The sequence below is a fragment of the Notamacropus eugenii genome, chromosome 6, assembly GCF_028372415.1.
Source record: "Notamacropus eugenii isolate mMacEug1 chromosome 6, mMacEug1.pri_v2, whole genome shotgun sequence".
Lineage (NCBI taxonomy): Eukaryota > Metazoa > Chordata > Mammalia > Diprotodontia > Macropodidae > Notamacropus > Notamacropus eugenii.
Window position 1 is genome coordinate 158,638,906 of NC_092877.1, and position 19,429 is coordinate 158,658,334.

The 19,429-nt window shown below is 41.6% G+C and overlaps 1 protein-coding gene across 3 annotated transcripts in view; it reads left to right on the forward strand.

Annotated features, from left to right (window-relative positions):
• Nucleotides 1-1,145: 1,145 nt before the first annotated feature.
• Nucleotides 1,146-19,429, forward strand: part of FNIP2 (folliculin interacting protein 2) — a 147,598-nt gene continuing 129,314 nt past the window's right edge. For 2 of the 3 annotated variants that reach the window (XM_072621379.1, XM_072621380.1), the window contains exon 1: nt 1,149-1,526. In XM_072621379.1, the coding sequence (XP_072477480.1) occupies nt 1,408-1,526 (119 nt within the window). In that variant the 5' untranslated portion in view covers nt 1,149-1,407. Of the gene's footprint in view, nt 1,527-19,429 lie in introns of all 3 variants that reach the window. The other variant, XM_072621377.1, reaches the window with a different exon arrangement.

The window sequence follows — 19,429 nt, forward strand, 5'->3', positions numbered from 1 at the left end:
ATGTGGATTAGATGATCTCCCAGGCTCATTACAAAGAGAAAGTTTTGCAACTTCCTACAAGAGAGAAGGAAAGAAAGAAATGGAATGAAGGAAAGGAAGTTATAAAAGGAAAGTGAGTTAGGAAGGAGAAGGAAGCTGGAAGAGAAAGAAGGAAAGAAAAGGAAGGTACAAACAGAAGGAGAGGGAGGGGGCAGGAAGGAAGGCAGGATGGAAGGAAGGAAGGGAGGAAGGAAGGGAGGGAGGAAGGAAGGAAGGGAGGGAGGAAGGGAGGAAGGAAGGAAGGGAGGAAGGAAGGAAGGGAGGGAGGGAGGAAGGAAGGAAGGAAGGAAGGAAGGAAGGAAGGAAGGAAGGAAGGAAGGGAGGAAGGGAGGAAGGAAGGAAGGAAGGAAGGAAGGAAGGAAGGAAGGGAGGGAGGATGGAAGGAAGGATGGAAGCAAGGGAGGAAGGAAGGGAGGAAGGAAGGGAGGAAGGATGGAAGGAAGGATGGAAGCAAGGGAGGAAGGAAGGGAGGAAGGATAGAAGGAAGGAAGGAAGGATGGAAGCAAGGGAGGAAGGAAGGGAGGAAGGATGGAAGGAAGGATGGAAGGCAGGATGGGAGGGAGGGGGAGGGAGGCAGGCAGGCAAGCCCGCACGCCTAGGCACCAGCTGGGTCTTAGTCCCCTCCCACAACACGTGGTTCAGACTTCCCGGGGGTCGGGGAAAGAAGGTCCACTTCCTTTCCCGCAGCCCGACCCTAAAGCTGGCGATCCAGGTCAGGTGCTCGGTCCGCGCCGTCAGTCAAAGGTCGGCTCCGGTGCAGCCAGAAGGGTGCACGATGCGCCTCGGCTCAGGGAAGGCTCCAGGCCCCTGGCAAGCAGGGCTCTCTTGGAGACGGTGTCCGGCTCCGGCCCTTTAAAGCTGGCTCGCTTTCCTTCGGGCCTCAACCACATGTCCAGGGAAGCCTCGGCGCCGGGAGTCCAATGCCAGGCCTTCTCCCGGTGTTACGTGAGCCCGGCGCGTTCCGCTTCCGAGCCAATGACGACAGGCTGGCGGCTCGGCCCTCCTCCCCTCCCGCCCCGCCGGCCCCGTCCCGCCCCGCCGGCCCCGCCCCCCTCTCACTCCCCCCCTCCCCGGGCCGCTGCGGGCTCCTCCCGGCGGAGATAACTGTCAGCGCGGCGGGGAGGCCGGCGCTGGTGCTCGGTCATATGACCAGCTGCTCCCAGCTCCCCGGCAGAGCCGAGCGGCGCGGCGCGGACTTCTTTGGCTGCAGCTGCAGCCCCGGGCTGGCTCCCTCCCATGATGCTGGGCGGTCGCGCCGCAGCCGCAGGAGCAGCCGCCGCCGCCGGGATGCCTCCGCCGCGTGGGCCCCGGGCTCGGGCTGCAGCCCGCTGAGCGGGCGGCGCCGCGGGAGCCCGAGGAGCCGCAGCCATGGCCCCGACCCTGCTCCAGAAGCTCTTCAACAAAAGGGGCTGCGGGAGCGGCGCCTCCTCCGCCTCCGCCTCGGCGGCCGCCCCGGGCAGGACACCCAGGGAAGCGCCGGCCTTTAGGTGAGGAGTCCGGGGAGCGAGCAGGGCCGGGGAAGGGGGGAGGGGGAGGGGAAGAGGAGGAGGAGGAGGATGGCAGAGCCCGGTGCGCCGGTCCGCGTCGCCAGCGCTTGGGCTCGTCTTTGTAGGCGCTGCCCGAGCCCTCCCGCCCCACGAGGACAAGGGGGAGGGTCGTCGTGGCTGCGTTGTGTTGTGTTGGGGGGCTCTGCCCCCCCCCCAGCTCCACTCGCTCCTCCCCCAAAGCGATCCCTTCCCGCGGCGGGGGGTCTCGGGGGTGCGTCCTGGGGGCGCCTCCCCCGCCCTGCGGTGGGAGCTGGGCTGGGGAGCCCCGCGCTGGCTGGCCGGGCCAGGTGGAGGTGAGCCTCGGGCCGAGCCCTGCCCGGGCTGCAGGGAGGATGGCACTGGCACGGGGGAGTGGCAGCGCCTTGTGACCCGGCTGGATCGCTGTCCCACAAAGTTGTGGCCCATGTGGCTGGATCAGCGTGACACTCTCCCCCTCCCCTGTTTCAGCGCTCGAGTCTAGGCTGAGCCCGAGTCTGACCTTCTCCTTGGCCTCTCCTTTTTTCAGCTGAAACCTTTTATTCTTAAAACTTTATTCGAAGCTGCTTGCCATGTAGAGATGTCTTTTGTGGACCCTAGACCGAGGAGGAGCTTGCGGATGGAGCTGGAGTTAGATGCCGAGTGAGGTTTCATTTTAAACGTGCACAGCTTCTCGCCACAACTCTGGGAAGATCAGCCGAGGACCCCGAGCTCCTTTGGGAGACCTGTCCTTAACGTATACGCTTCGGTCTTCATCCCCGAATTCCTGTGTTTCTCCTGCACCAGCTGGCTGTCTATAGCGTGCACAGGGAATTCTCCTTGTACTGCTTTGAGACTTGTTAGCCTCTGCAGGTGGTAGAATTACCTCTCCCCAAATAGTCCAGTTCTTCTCTTCCTCCTCTTTTAATAACCCCAATTTGTTTCCGGGAATAGGACCTGAAGTGAAAAAAAATTACAAGAAGAAATTCCAAGGGCTGTCCCGTGAAATTAGACATTATATGGCTTGACTCATTCTCCTTATCCTCTCCCCCACCCTTCCATACCTAAGTTTGGTTTGTAACATTTTTTAGAATGGGGTCTGCATGTTGGTCCTGAGCTCCACGTTCATTTGAACTTCCTTCAGTGCAGTTTGAGGACCACTTCATAGCCTTATGATCTGGCACACTGCTTTGCAGATATAAATGTTTAGCTGAATTGAATTGACTTAAGATTGCCTCTGTGAGATTCACCATGTGTTTTGGGTGGGACCATTTGTAGTGCCAGTGCTATTAGTTTCTCTCAATATGTAATGGTGGAACCCAAAGCTCTGCCAAGGGTTGTTTTTTTGTCCCCTCTCCATTAAAGTTCACTGATGTGTGTACATGTCTGAGAGAGATGCAGACAGAGAGTTCATAGACTTGTAGGGTTAAAGTGATCCAAACATCATCCTTCTGCTTACTAAGGAATCTAATAGATGGCTTGACCCATTTTTAAGTTATGGATGTGAACTTGCTTGGAGGGAGGCAAAGAAGGTAAAGTGGGGAATGACAGGAGAAGGTGGTACCAGCTGGTGTCCAAAGACTCTTGTGCACATACATTAAGTGGATAAAGCATGAATGACAATTTTTTCCCCTGCCTCCTTTCACTCACAGACTGAAGAATGTATATTGTTCTTTTGCATGATCTGCTATTGAAAGCAGGAATTCTTATCATTTTTGTGAGTCATTGACCTCTTTGGCTGTCTGGTGAGGTCTATGGGCCCCATTTCAGAATAATGTTTTTAAATACATAAGATAAAATACTTACAAAGGAAAATTATATTGAAAAAGTTATCAAAAAATGTTAAACTCTTCAAAATATGTTCACAGACCCCAGGTTACAAACCCTGACCTAAAGGGATCTATAGATGAAGCTCATTGTATATGTTATATACACATCCATCCATCCATCCCTTACATTATAAATAATCCCATCCCTCTTTACTTACCTGTTTGACCTCACATCTAAGTTTCTCATGTGTACATATATGTAGTTCGTTTATGTATGCGTTCAAATAAGCTTGTTTCATAGGCAGCCTTTAGTGTTAGGAAATAGTGCAGAAGAATATGTATTCTGCCTTGTCTGTATGGAAGGGGGCAGGGAGAAAACAAATGAAATCACAGGTCTGGACCTCAAGTTTCATTGATTTAAAAAAACAAACAAACCCATATTAGTAATACAAATCAGCTCTTGCTCTTACACTGATGGTTCTGTGAAGTTTGAATTCAGTCAGAGAGCTGCACTTGAGGGCCCCATGTGGCCTTGAGACCACAGGTTCCCCAAGCCTGGTCCTAGAGGGTTACCTGGAGTCTAGAGAGGATAAATGATTTGCTCAGCTTCACATAAGTAGGGTCTACGTCTGTATTTGAATCAGTCTTTTCCTGGCTCCAGTCTTGGCCCCGTTTCCTCTATGCCATACTGATTTTCTAGAAGAAAAACAAACCTAACTTTTATCTGCACAAAAGTGAAGCTACTGGAATTTATCCTACTCCCACATCATCCTAGGATTTTGAGATTTAAAACATAGAAGGTTGGACTATCTGATGTTGGAACTCCCTCCGTGTTAGAAAAGACATTAGAGATCATGTTCTCTCATTTTATAGATAAGAAAGTGTGGTCACACAGCAAATTAACAACAGGGCTAAGACTAGAAGAACTTGGGTTTCCTGACTCCTAGGCTCTTTTCACCAGCCCAAGGATAGCCTAGCAAATGACTATCTAGATTCTGCTTAAGTAATGCATTCCCCAGTGAAGAGGAGTCTTTGTCCATTACAGCTCCTTCCCCGCCTGGACAGCTCCATTCATCAACAAATTCTTCCTTAGGATGAGCTGAAATCTGCCTTTGTAACCTTGGTACTGGGAAGATGCATTTGGTCTCTGAATTGTTTGGAGAAGTTAACTTTTACATACTTCAGTGGCTAAAAGCCATTTATTTATACAGTTGGACTACATTTTACAGTGTGTGATTTCCAGCTGTAGTTAATAAGTTTGTTAGTACAGCAGGATTCATCTAGATTTAGATAAAATTTCCTTCAGTTTTGTAGCCTGAATTTTAAAATTTTAAATAAATGTCAGACCTGAATTTGTATAGATTTTTGGTGGTATAAAATTGTCATACTTCAGAACATTCAAAGTGAACTTTTACTCATTATTTCTCTTAATCTTCTCTTTTTCTCCATAACTTTCTTTTTAAAATTCCTAGTCACTTCTTTATGTTTTCTTTCCTTAATACTTCCATCTTCCACATACTGTATTTGATTAGAAAGGAGCCATTCCTGTCAAAAACTCTAACATGCAAGTGTAAAGCTCTTGTGCCTTCTGGCATTCCACAGGTCAAGCCCCAAGGGAAAAAAAATTCCTGGGTATATTTAAGCTCTGACAGATAGTTTTGGTTGACTTTGTAGAAAAATCTTATTGTAGACTTTGATTAGGAAGCAAAGGAGATTAAACTAAAACTAGTAGGAGAGGCAGCAAAAGGCACTATTCAATTATAATATTTGTAAAATTTGACACCCCCCCCATAATAATATCTATCATAGCATTTTAAGGTTTGCAAAAAGCACTTTACATGCATTAGTTCATATTAGCTCACAATAACTCTACAATGTAGATATTATGGATACCATTTCCATTTTGCCAGCCAATTAACAAGCAATAAGCATTTATTAAGTACCTGTTATGTTTTAGGCATTGTATTAGGTGCTGGGGTATACTAAGATAAATATGAAAGAGATCTGGTCAGCAGGCCGCTCATATCTTGTAGGGAAAAGACAACATTTTAACATGTACGCATGCAACAGTAAATAAACATTTATTAAACACCTACTGCTTGCTAGGCATTAACCACCTTAGGAAAAGCCATATGTAGGAGGTGGCATTTAAACTGAACTTCGAAGAACATTAGCGATTTTAAGAGGTTGAAGTAAGGAATGGAGAGCATTCTTATAAGGAAGAGAGGCAGTCTGTAGGAGCTGGAGTGTTGGAGGAACAGCAAAGAGGACACTTTTCGATGTTGATAAAGAGACCAAAGCCCAGACCATCACTTTCTGATGGCCATACCACTCATGAGAAGCATTATTTACACCAAAGTCTTCCTGATTCCAAGTCCAGCACTTGATCAACTCTGACACATGACCTCTGAGATATCAGCTGTAGGTTGAGGACGAATTTAAAACTTGAGACAATTCCTTACTAAATAGCACGGAACCAGAGACTTGTTGTTTCTGCCTTCTGAAATGTAAACTGGGGTGTGAAACATAGCATTTGACTGTAGTAGCCTAGTGCTGTTTCTGGGTTAAAACTAGTCACAGAATTTGGAGGTTTTTGGATAACCTCCAGATCTAAAATTAGCATTTCTATATCAGATTTGACAGTAGTCAAAGGGTGCCCAATAAATTTCAAATCTGATTGAAGTTCAAAGCTTTATTTTAAAGTCTTCAACTTGAGGCAGCTAAGTGGATGAAATCAGGAAAACTGGAGTTCAAATCCAGCCTCTCAGACTCTAATTTAGCTATATTACCCTGGACAAGTCATTTGATGTCTGTCTTCCTTAGTTTCCTCCTCTGTAAAAGGGGGATAACGGCATCCAATTTGCAGAATTGTTTTGAGGACCAAATGAGATAATATTTGTAAAGTGCTTTGTGAATCTTAAAGATATACATGTGTGTGATATAGTTATACGTATATGAGTATGATGTGTATACAATACATAGCTATACATATGCAGTATTTATATTGGGTATGTGTGTGTATAGATGTTTTTAAACTACTGGTGTGTGAAGTGAATCAGCATGGTGTAGTAGTAGACGGTGCTGAACTTGACATCTGGAGTTGAAAAGATTACAAGTTAAATGGAGTGGCTGTCATCTGAGTTTCCCTTGATTAACTCCCAGGTCCTTGATGCACTAGCATATATCTGGTATTCCAAATTCCCATAGTTTCAACCTAGTATGTATATGTTTGCAAAGAAATGAAAGCTAATTTGTAAAAGTCCTGTCAGCATGGCAAGATTTAGAGCTGGAAGGGACTTTATAGACCAAATTCTACTATCTCATATTTTTAAGTGCCTTTTTTGTTTTGATTTAGAACAGTGTCTTGAAATGGTTAAAAATGTGGCACTTAGAGTATGAACAGTATATTGAATAATAAGTGCCTTCCTGTGGACTTCTCAAACTGTATAAATAGTGAAAAGAGTAGACCTGTCACTTGTTCCCATCAACTAGAGATAAATGGTAAATCTAAAGTTGTTTTAATCTTTTAAGATCCTTTAAGGAAAACTTAACCTGCTGCAGAATTCCTTTTTGTATATATGCATGTATAATGGAGCCTATTTATCAGTATTATCAAATAGTATTACATAACTCTGTGAAGGAGGTTATTCATATATTATTATTTTCATTTTGCAGATGAGGATACTGAGACTCAGAGGTTGTGAGTTGCTTGGGGTCACATGTAGGATTGAATGAAGTCTAGGTCTACTGACTACAGGTTCAGTACTCTTGTATCAGGGGTACGCTCTACATATCCTCCAGTAAAAATTAAAGCCGCATAGTCCCCATCCTCCTTAGATTTTATAACTTAAAGGACAGAAGGATGTAAGCTAAGAAGGACAAACAAAAAAAATACTATGTAGGAAATGACAACAGACAGAGATTTCCAAATCTGATAAAACCAAGGGTAAATATTTACATTAAATGTAGACTTGAGTATCCATGCTTCAGGTGTGTGTTTGGCTGGGTTGTGTTGCCCAGAAGCATTTCTTCCCCTCCCACTACTTCATTGGGCCCAGATTCTAAAATTGTCAAAGGAATCTCTTTCTTAGAGGGGAAGAGCTGCAATAGAGAATTTATGGCTAAGGAATTAAGGGTGGGAAGAGGGTTGGAAAATAGCTTACATTTATATATACTTTGAGACTTACAAAGCATATAAAAGCTCTTACCTCATTTGATCCTCAACAGCCCAGTGAGTCAGGTAGTGTAAGTATTATTATCCCCATTTAACAGATGAAGTCACTAAGGCCAAGAGAGTTTGTAATTTCACACATTTAGTAAACAGCAGAGCTAGCACTGGAATGTTGGTCTCTGACTCTTAAACCCTGTTCCCCATGCATGATCACAAGCTTATGTAGCAGAGTGCTGTTAAGCAAAGAACTTTTAATACCATTATTGTCAAAATTTGTATGCCTGGAAAGTAAAAAACCACCACCATCAATCACCACTGCCCTCAAGCCAAGTTCTTCATATGTGAACATCCATCTTCTGTGTTTGTATCACTCTGAGATGTAATCTCCAGCTTTCTTCTGGGTCCCAACACCTCCTTTATGATTTGACATCCTCCTTGGAAATTACTTCCACTTACTTCTCTGCATTAATTTTGTTTCTTCCTAATTGAATGTAAATTCCTAGAAGGCAAGGTCTATTTTCATTTTGTCTTTGTTTCCTTATGGCCTGGAAAATATTAGGTACAAAATAGTAACTTGAATAGCAAATGCTTATTGAATGAATGATTGATGGAAAGGAGTCTCTCTAGAGTTCCCTCTGGTAACAGCTTTTTTTGAAATATAAGATCCCTTCCCATGGTTACTGTCCCTTCCTATGGTTACTGTCCCTGAAATATTCCATTGAACTTCGACTTTATTAGAGGTTAAAGAAGGAGAAGCGAGTGCCCTGAACTGAGGTTTTGTGGGAAAAATCAGGATGATTTGGGCCCTCATTCTGTTGTCATCACTGACTGGATGTTACTTGTGGATAAGTGTCTTTCTGGGTCTGTTAGAAATGGGATTGTAGTTCTAGGCCTGCCCACCTCACAGGGCTGTTGGGAGGAATTAACGAGGTATGGGGTTGGTGAAAAGCTTCTCCAAAAGGATAAAACCCTGAACAATTTCAGTTGTTGTTAAGAATCGCTAAAAACCTATTAGCTCATTAAGCTCTCTATTAAGAGTGGAACCAGGTTGATCATTGAGATTTTGTGGCCTTATAATTGCTAAATGTGGACTAGTTTTGCAGTGGCCATTCTCTCCCCTGCAGATGTCGGAACTGAGGCAGAATGAAGATGAAGTAATTTTCTTCTCTTTCATGACAAATCAGTGGAGTGGGGAGATGGGGTAGTGGTGGTCCTATAGGAGATTGGCACTCCTACTTGTTGGATTTCCAGAGTATTACCAAAGACAATTTTCTTGCATTTTTTGAGTATTACTGAGTAAAAGTTTTCACTTATTAGTTTCACTTTTTGGATATGTAAATTTTCTTATTACATTATGTGGCTAGAAACGATTTCTTTGATTTTCTAACTTTTTCCTCTGTGTTCTGTATGCCTCATCAATCAATTCAAACATTTATTAAACCTCGACTGTGTTCTAAGTACTGGGGATTCAAAGGCAAGAAAAGAATGGGGGGCAGTCCTAACCCTGGAGGAACTTACATTCTACTGCAACATCTCAGGGCTAACTAGGCACTATCCAGAAGTAAATGTTGACTTTTTCTAGAGATCTAAGAAATCAGTTGTTTTCACATTTATTTGCATTTCTTCATTTAACATATATTTGAACCCCTGCCTGTCTGCAAAACAAGAGAGGCAGTCTCTGCCTCATGGAGCCTCTTGTCTAAGAGAGGAGATGAGACATGTAACCTAAGTAATTGTAAAACAGGAGAGATATGAAGGTGCGGGAATACTTTGGTGTGGCAGTTTTGGAAAGGGAGAGAGTAATTCTGATAGATGGGGTGTGTGTATATATGGGGGGGGTGATGGAAAGAACAAGGAAGGCCTTATGGGGGAGGTAGGCTGTGAAGAGTAGAACTAGGAACTGGACAGGTGAAGCAGGCTAGAGGAAAAAACTTTTAGGTTTTAGCTTGGAAATGAGTATTTAAACATATGCTGAATGAAGACATATTACAAACAAATATGAAAACCATTGCTCTTTAGACCAGAACTCTAGAAATGGCCAGCGAATAGGGAAGAGTCCTTGATTTGGAGTATGTGGGCCTGTGCTTGAATCTCAAGTCACGTTCCTATTGGCAGTGTGATCTTAAAGAAGGCATTGTCTCTGTTGTCTCTTGTTTTTTTTTTTAATCTGCAAAGTAGAAATAGCCATAATCTGTTTTTCAGCCAGAGTACAAAAGGAAAGACATTTTGAAAATTTTAAAATGATATGTAAATAGCAATTGTAAGGATGCAAAGAATTCAAGGGATATAGGGAGACATTCAGATAACTCATTTTTGCTGAAACATATAGGCTATGGGGTAATAGTAGAAAAAGATGCTAGAAAGCTCAGATGTTGGAAAGCCTTGAGCTGGCAACCTATGTGGTTTGGGTTTTATTCACTGGGCTTCCAGAGATGTTTGGAGAAGGTGGACTGTTGGTTTAAAGCTATATTTTGGGAATAGGAAGCTGACATTGTATAGCATGATTTAGATATGATGGAAGAGGGAGAGAAGGAGACCAAGTAGAAGGTTATTACAGTAGTACAGATGAGAAGTAATGTGTGATAGGGAGAATGGAATGCATACACAACATCGTAGAAATGACATGATTTATTGACTATATTATTGGAAGACAAGAATGTGGGAGAATACAAAAGATGAAAACCCAGGTAAGACAGAAATAGGACTCTCAGGTCACAAGGATTTTAAGGGAATGGGCTGTAAAAAATCATTTGATACAGTATCAGGAGACCTGAGTTGAGGGATGTGAGCGATATGTTTCTGATCCAAAATGCTATTTATGTTTGATTTTAGACTTGTTGAGTTGGAGGTGGCAGTAATACATCCTGGCACGTAGGGCAAGTGTTAAATTGGAGATTTAGCACCATAGCTTTGTAGAGGACAGGCCTAGAAATCTATCTCTAGCAAAGGAGACAGATGAGAGATGACTAGAGAAGTAGGAGGAAAACTGAAATTATCACAACTCTTTGTTAGTAAATTGTTACTGAACAAGTTTACTTAGGTGGTAGTGTTGATGTTCAGTGTCAGTTTTTTAATAAAACATTTTAAACAAAATAATAGCTGTGTAATTATTATTTTTCATTCTTTAGTACTTCAGCTTGATAAAAATTTGAATTCATAGTGTGAACTAGGAGAGGACCAAGATAGACATCTTGGGGCTGATGGTTGTGGGCAAAATGCCCATTTAAGTTCTTATTCCCCAGGCATTATTGTGTTGTCTAAGAACCAGAAAAAAGCTTATTGGATCTGGACTCAGAGGACCAAGACTCATCTCTTGGCTCTGATGTTTACTACTTTTGTGACCTTAGCTCCTTGAGGGCAGAGACTGTCCTGCCTCTTTTTGTGTCCTCAGCACTTAGCACAATGTCTGGCACAGATAGAGGGTGCTAAATAAATATTTAATAGGGCAGCTCGATGGTGCAGTGGATAGAATATCAAGCTTGGAGTCAGGAAGACAGGAGTTCAGATGTGGCCTCAGACACTAGCTGTGTGACCCTGGGCAAGTCACTATTTGCCTCAGTTTCCTTATCTGTAAAATGAGCTGGAGAAGGAAATGGGGTCATGAAGAGTCAGACAAGACTGAAAACAACAACCTTATTGAATTGAATGTCACTTCTTTGGGCCTTTATTTCTTCATCGTAAATAATGTGGCTGGGCTAAAGGATTTCTTAGGGACCCTTCCAGCTCTAAATCCATGATCTATTTAAAAAGGTTTTTTTGAGTGTTATTGATGAAGTAGTGTCCTCTATACTTTTGTTTACTGAATTGATTTATGAATTAACAAGCAAGGATTGGTTAAAAAATATCTAAAATCAGTTGTAAAGCTTTGGCTTCTGAAATGTTAATTCCTATTGTTGCCCTGTAGCTTTTGGTTTACTAAAATAGTTCTAACAAGAAACTTCCTTGAGTACGTGATGTCACCAGTAGCTTCTCTGTATGCAGTGGTACTAGTCCTTGGCCACTTGAGCCCTGAATCAGAAATCTTTCCACCTTGGTTAGACCTGCCAGAGCTTGTCCTCTACTCTCCTAGAGTTTGAGACTGCCATGTCAAGATGAGATTTTAGACAGAGTAAGACTTATGTGGAAGATCAGCCAAAAAAAAAAAAAAAAGCTTTTCTTTCTCCTGAATTGTCTTTCTGATACACTGAATATGCTTTCAGCCTCATAGAATCCCTTTATACTATGTAATCTTGGCAAAAGACTGTTAAAATACTTTCATGCAATGCACATGTGTATGTGGTGAACTCCTAATGGGTAAATCTGATTTTAAAAACTAGTTTTGGGCTTCATTTCTGGAAAACCATTGTGCTTCTACTCCACCCCTCCTTTTATCGACAAGTAGTGTACCTTTATTACACTGGTCCTTTGCTTGCCACGGGCTATTAGGAAGAATATGAGCTCATCCATTTGGCGACTGATACTAGCCTTTCCTTTATTCCTAAGAGTGATGAAATACTTGGTGTGTTCTCTCTTATGAAGCATTCTTTAATGTATTTTATCGCTGCTTTGGTGAAAAAGCCTTATTCTGTACCAGGGAAAAACAGGATGGCCATTTCCACATAATTGGATAGGAGATGGTGATTTCCCCCAACCCCACCCTGTCTGAAAATGGAACTCCGATGACTCACTCCTCACCACAATACAAACTACATTTGTGCCCAGTGTTTGAACTGGAGGGTGTGATGAGAGTGGAAAAAGATGGATAGAGTGCTAATTTTGGGGGCAGGGCCCAAACAGGAGCTGAGCTTTCTGCAGATGGAGAGTGGATGATCCTTAAGATGCACTGGGGCATTAGCCCAGTTCCTCCATGGCATAGCCAAAGCAACAGTCAGCTTTTATAAGTCTTACAACTGGAGTACTTTATGAAAGAAGAGGGCAATGTATCTTAAGTCTTAGTTTTCCTGGCAAGTCTTTGTATTCTGTAATATTTAAATTATTTAGCTACTCATTTGAATACACTTGTGGTTACATCTTGTGGTAGATGGCCACAGAACTGATACTCGCATAACTTTATCTGGTTCAAAGAAGATTGTGGTAACATCTCAAGGCTCTCTTGGATTTAGAATACCAGCATTATTCCCTGCATCTAATATTAGTGAATTTAACTTAATAAGGCATTCCTGTGGCATCTTAACCATCTTAGGAAGGGACCAGATGATGCCAAATATTGTAATGTAAATATTCTGTTGTTTAGGATTATGCTTGTATTAATTTGTGACCTGGAGGGTGGGGGGTGGAGCTTTCTAGAGCACTGTAGTCCCAGCTCAACCAGATTCTCATCTGTAAAATAGGGAATTAAAATTCCTGCCCTGCCTACCTCATAAGATAGTGACTGTGAAAACATTAAATTACTATGGTAATTTATGGTTAGGATTTCCAAGTCTAAGAGATCTTAGTTAAAACAGTTAAAAAATTTTTTTGGTGGGAGTGGTGGTCCAGATCTGTGATTTCATTTGTGTAGAGAACTCTCAATATCAGCTGTAACTTAAAGTCTTAGGATTGTCTGAGGGCACTAAGGATTTAAGTGACTTGCCTGTAGCTAGTATGTGTTAGAGTCAAGGTATGAACTCAGGTCTTTCTGACTCTAAAACCTTATATTGCTGCTACTTACAATTGGATGAGGCCACATTTGTGTAATACTTTGTAGCTAACAAAATACTTTTCTTACAATAACTATGTGAAATAAGAAGTTTAAGTGCTGTTATTTCTGTTTTATAGATGAAGGAAACTCAGGCTTGGTAGACATTAAGTATTAAAGGTACAAGTTGAACCCAGGCCTCTAGAATCCAAGTCAGCCCTCCTTGCCTATTTTATTGTATTACCTTCCTGATTAAGAAACTAGGCCACAAATGTGGTAGGAGTGGTGTTACTTTGTTGGATTGACTAATAGATAAGTAAAACACGTTTAAATTAAATGTCATATAAATGAGGCTACATTGAATTTTGTGAAGTAAATTTGTTTTAGCTAAGCTTTTCACTCAATTGTCAAGGCAACCCATGTATTCGTCACTAAGTATAAATCAGCTAGATCTGGAGCCAAATGGAGCAGGGGTTGATTTAGGGTGATTTAGGGAGGAGAGAGAGGGATGGAAGCATTGTTCTGATCATCGGGACTTCATCTAGCACTTGTGGTTCTCAGGAGGATGCCCCTAACTTGGTCATTTTCTTTCTTTTTCCTTTTGGCTTAAATTTTCTATATCTCATAGCAAAAATAAAATTGAATGCATTGCTGGTATTTACAGTTTAAATACTAATCTCATTTCTTAAACCCTTCAAGGTGATAAAATGTCAATGAAATAGTAAAGGAAATATCCTTTAAAATGATAATTTTTGTTACTCATCCCCAATTGATGGATGCCCTGTTAGTCTGTTAGTTTCCAGTTTCTTTATTATAACCAAAAGAGAATACAGTAAGATGTGTTTTGCACATGGGTTCTTTTCCTCCTTCTCTGATTTCTTTGAGTTATAGGCCTAGTAGTGGAATTGCAACATTAATAGATATGTATGAATGTTGGGGCATGGTTCTAGATTCCTTTCCAGAACCACTTCACAGTTCTACCAGCAGTGCATTAGTGTTTCTGTTTTCATACAAACCCTCCAAGTCTTCTCAACATCTCAACATAATGTGAAATTCTCTTTTGAAATCGTGTGTGTGTGTGTGTGTGTGTGTGTGTGTGTGTGTGTGTGTGTGTGTGTGAAGCACTTGGCCTAAGAGCAAAGTTAGTACCAGAACCTTAAGGTATCAGGGACATTGGTCCTCCTCTCTTCGCTGAGTATGTGAGAAGGATGACTGAAGTTAAATTCTCTGGAAGCTTTCAGGGTTTAATCAACACCTTTTATTTTTTCTTTTCGAAAAGCTGATTATTTTTGCTTAAAGAATTACCAAATAAATTGTCACTAACACTTTAACATTTCTCTTAAGAAAGTAAACTTGGATTAATGACGTATCAATGCTAACTTACTTTCTGTGAGGTAAGTAAACTTAGTAAACTTCGATCCCAAGCACTACAAATCAGGACTACTTATATTAAAGTAGTACAGTTAGTTGCTAGGTAGATGTTAGTGGCAGTAAATCCTGATATGGATGCAAGGTAAGTCATCAAGATGCAGCCTGTTCTGAAAGAGTTTATAGTCTGCATGGAAAGATAAGACATACTGGGGCAAAAAGATAACTAGCCCCATAAGACAAGTGCCAAATGACTAGGGAAGTCATGAGATGTCTGGGTTGGTAGGAAGGAAAGATCTCTTAGGCTGGGAAATTAATAATAGTAAAAAGAAAACTAGCATCTTTGTAGTACTTTATGATTTGCAAAACACTTTACAAAAAGTATCTTATTTAATCCTCACAACAGGCCTGGGAGGTAGACACTGTTATTATCACTCCCATTTTGCAGATGAGTAAACTGAGACAGGTTAAGTGACTTGCCTAGATGAAGTCTAGTCTTTTTGACTCCAGGTCCAGTACTTTGGTCCTAACTACCTCTAAGAAAACTTTAAAGAGGGAGCATTTTGAGTCAGGCCCTGAAGGTTGGTCAGGATTGGGAGATTCCCATTTTGTTCCTTATTTTCCCATGTTGTTCTTTTCCCTCCCTGCTTTCTCTCCACCCTCAGTTCAAGGTTTCAGGGAAAGGAAAGGCAGCTCACCTTCATCCAAAGGCAGGATGAGGAACCTCTGCAGATTTTTAAGTAGAGAAGAGCTATGAGAAAGGAGGTAAGCGGAAGCTGACTTTATTAGCAGAGGTACATATTAACTACTAGCCCAGCCCTTCAGCAAATGATCTTACTTACATTCAGACTTAGTGAGTTTTATTTGATTTAATTTATGAAAGTCCTGCATGCCTGTGTTGGGTTATGTTTTCCCTCCCCTATCAAGCCCTCAGCTAATTGGTAAAACCTTGGCTGGGCCTCACTTCTAACGGATGGAAAAGGTCCACTTGGCAAACCCTGTGAATAGCCTAACTCATTTAACTTGTATATTCAAGAAATGGGCAAATGAAAAGGTGAATGCACTATTTATTCATTCATTCAGCAAACTTTGGGCCTACTGTGTGTCCTCAGGATTTTAGTGTACTGTATTACTTTAAGATTAGTTTGTATATTCTAAGAATCTGGCTTAGAATGCCAGGTATTTCTGAGGTAATTATAGTTATCTCTGTATTTCCTTTGTTTACGGGTATAAACTCTGTGAGGCCTGAGACAGTGTCTTATCTCAAATGACTATCTTCCTCAGTACCTTGCATGGAGCTTAGCAAACCATAGGTACTTAATAAATGTTGAATGATACTATATCTCTAATGATGAGAGAAACTTTTATCTCCCCTCAGAACCCTGGAAAATCTTTTAATTTTCGAAGGAACTATGGTTGCAAGATGAAAAAAAAAACAGAACTTGAAGTCACGTGATAGGAGTTCTCATTTTGGTACAACAATTGTGTGCCCCTCTCTGAGCTTTGGTTTTTCCCTCAACAAAATGAGGGTATCAGATTAGATCAGTGGTAATATTGACTTGGAAAACCACATATTAATATGATCTGTTTTGTTATATTTTTATTTATTTTGCTAACTATCTCCCAGTTACATTTTTATCTGGTTGGGCTGCCCTTGGGGATATTGTGGATCATACACAGCCTTTGAGCCTTCTGTTGCCCCCCTCTAGACTACAGGAGACCTTTCAGCTCCCATCCAGTGGTGAACCAGCATTCCTGTCATCTCTGATGTGACTCCAGAGTGCTATTTCTAATAGCTTGTGGTGCTTTTCTGAGTACACACATGTACAACCTCTGCAAAGTTGTTTTTTGCTTCAGCTGGCATAAACTCTAGGGTTTTTAATCTGTTCTGCATCTGTTCTCCTCATTTTCACCTTTCTTTTCCGTTAAAGTCCTGGTAGCTACTGAACTTTGGTCTTAACATCTGAATCTGTCAATTAGGTCTTGGTCATGCTCCTGTTCAGCTGACTCCATTTGAATGCTGAGTTTTGCAGACTGTGCTTACACCAACAGTAGCAGCCAGGCTTATCTGGACCTTGCAGTCACTCACTGTGCCACATGCCAAGTCGTCTCTTAAAGAGAGAGTTCTGTTGAGATGCAAATTGGGACTTAGAAATTGATTCCAGGAATTGTGTAGATATTTTATCTGTAGTTAAAGACATAAGCTCATACGATTATAGATTTAGAGTTGGAGAGAATGTTAAAAGTCATTGAGTCTAACTCCCTCATATTACAGATGAGGAAACTGAGTTTTGGAGAGGTGAGGTGATCTGTTCAGATTTACACAGATAGTAAGTGGCAGTCAAGATCTGAACCCAGGTCTTCTGGCTCTCAGTTCACTGATCTTTTCACTGTTCACACTGCTTCACCCCAATAAAAAGTTGCCATAGGCTGTTAGAAATGATTTATAATCCATCTGTTCTACTCTTCTGTGTCTGATAGTAGCTTTAAGAAAGGTTCTGTTTGATTCCCCCTTCATGTTCCTCCAGAACATCTGAGCCCTTCTTGAGCCTACTTATTTTCAGCTGCCCCCATTGTGTTTGTAGCCCTTCAAAACCTGGTTCCCTCCCTACCTTTCCAGTCCTGCTCCACGTACTCTTCAGTCCAGGATCACTTGCTTTCTCACCCTTCCAACCAGTGCCCTTTCATGGGCTTTCTGTCATGCCTGGAATGCTCCCCTGTTCCCTTCACCTTCTTGGTTTCCCTGAAGAGTCAGTTCAAACTTCATTTTTCTTTTTTAAAAAAATTATTTATTTTTAATTTACAACATTCAGTTCCATAAGCTATTGAGTTTTAAATTTTCTCCCTTTTCCTCCTCTCCCCCCTCCCCAAGACGACATGCAATCTGGGATAGGCTCTACATAGACATTCACATTAAACATATTTTCACATTAGTCATGTTGCAAAGAAGAATTATAACCAATAGAATGAACCATGACAAGGAAGAAACAAAACAAAAAGGAGAGAGAGAGCAAATAGTATACTTTGATCAGCATTCAGACTGTAATTCTTTTTCTGGATGTGGATAGCATTTTCCATCATGAGCCTTTTGAAGTTGTCTTAGATTCTTGAGAAGAGCCAAGTCTCTCAAAGTTAGTCATAGAACACTGTAACTATAACCATGTACAATGTTCTCCTCAGTCAATCAGCCTCAGTTCATAAAAGTCTTTCCAGGTTTTTCTGAAGTCCGCCTGTTCGTCATTTCTTATAGCACAGTAGTATTCCATTACATTCATATACCACAACTTGTTCAGCCATTCCCTAATTGATGGGCATCCCTCCCCCCACCAATTTCCAGTTCTTGGACATCACAAAAACAGCTGCTATAAATATTTTTGTAAATGTGAGTCCTTTCCCCATTTGTATGATCTCTTTGGGATACAGACCTAGAAGTAAACCTCATCTTTCTGCAAGAGACCTTTCCAGTTCCCTGTGTCCCTCCACTCTACCCCCCATCCTCCCTCTGACATTACCTTCCATTTACACATAGAGGACATATGTACAACTTTGGCATGTTCTCTTCTCTATTTACAATATGGGCTCCTGGAGGCAGCGACTATATTTTTGTCTTTGTATCCCCAGTGTTTAGCACAGGGCCTGGCACAGTTTCATTTCTGTCTAGCATGGTGAGTGGCACTAGGTAGGCACTTAATAGTAAATGTTTGCTCTTGCTTTGTACTGTGCAACTTCTTAAAGGCACACAATTCCATCAGTTTACTATCTGCTAAGTAAAGCAGCATTTCCTTTTATTTATCCTAATTTTACCTCTTTGAAGCTTCAAGCACAACCTTCTTTTTTAGAATTCAATTTTTTTTCAATGAAATAAAAATCTGTTTTCTCTCCTTCCCACTTCTCTCACCATTGCGGAAAAAAGGAAAAACAACATCCTAATAACAAAAAAAGAACCTTCTAATTGTAGTATTTCAGGGTTTCATGCTTATCCTTTTCGTAACTTTTGTTATTTTATGAACTTTGACCACATTTTTGTCTTTCTAGACTGAAAAGCCCTCTAATTGTTTTATTCAGTCTTCATAGACAGTATCCCTCTATTAATATTAGTTATCCTTCTGTTATATGTATCTTTAGTATAGTTGCTGCTTGAAGTACAAGAAGTTTTCTTGGAGGGGAGGAGGAGGGAGGTACACATGTAAGCACACTTCCTCATTTGTGTTGGGGCACTACCATTCTTTCAGACACTCAGATTTGCCCCGTTTTTGACTCCGCACTTGAATTTACCCTTTATATCCAATCAGTTTCAGACGTTGATCGTTCTTCCACTCACATAGCTTTCTCCTAGCTGTAGTTAAGTGTCATCATTGATCTCCTGTTCTCAAGTCTTCTTCTGCTCTAGTCTCTTATCTTCCATACATCTGACCAAATGATTTTCCCAAAGGACGTTATCTCCTCATGCCACTCCTGTACTCAATAAACTAATGTGACTTCCTCTGGGATTACATACAACGTCCTTTAACCCTCAAAAATCTTTTACAAGCTGGACTACAGCAAATCTAGACAGCCTACTAAAAAGCAGAGACGTCACCTTGCCGACAAAGGTTCATATAGTCAAAGCTATGGTTTTTCCAGTAGCCATGTACTGGAGAGTTGGACTATAAGGAAAGCTGAGCACCACAGAATCAACACTTTCAAATTGTGCTAGAGAAGACTTTTGAGAGTCCTTTGAAGAGCACAGAGATCAAATCAGTCAGTACTTAAAGAAATAAATTCAGACTATTCATTGGAAGGTCCAAAACTGAAGCCACATAATGAGAAGACAGGCTTCATTGGAAAAGATCCTGATGGTGGGAAAGATTGAAGGCATAAGGAAGAAGGGGACAGCAGAGGATGAGATGGATAGATAGTGTCATGGAAACAACGAATGTGAACTTGGACAGACTTTGGGAAATGATGGAGGACAGAAGGGCCT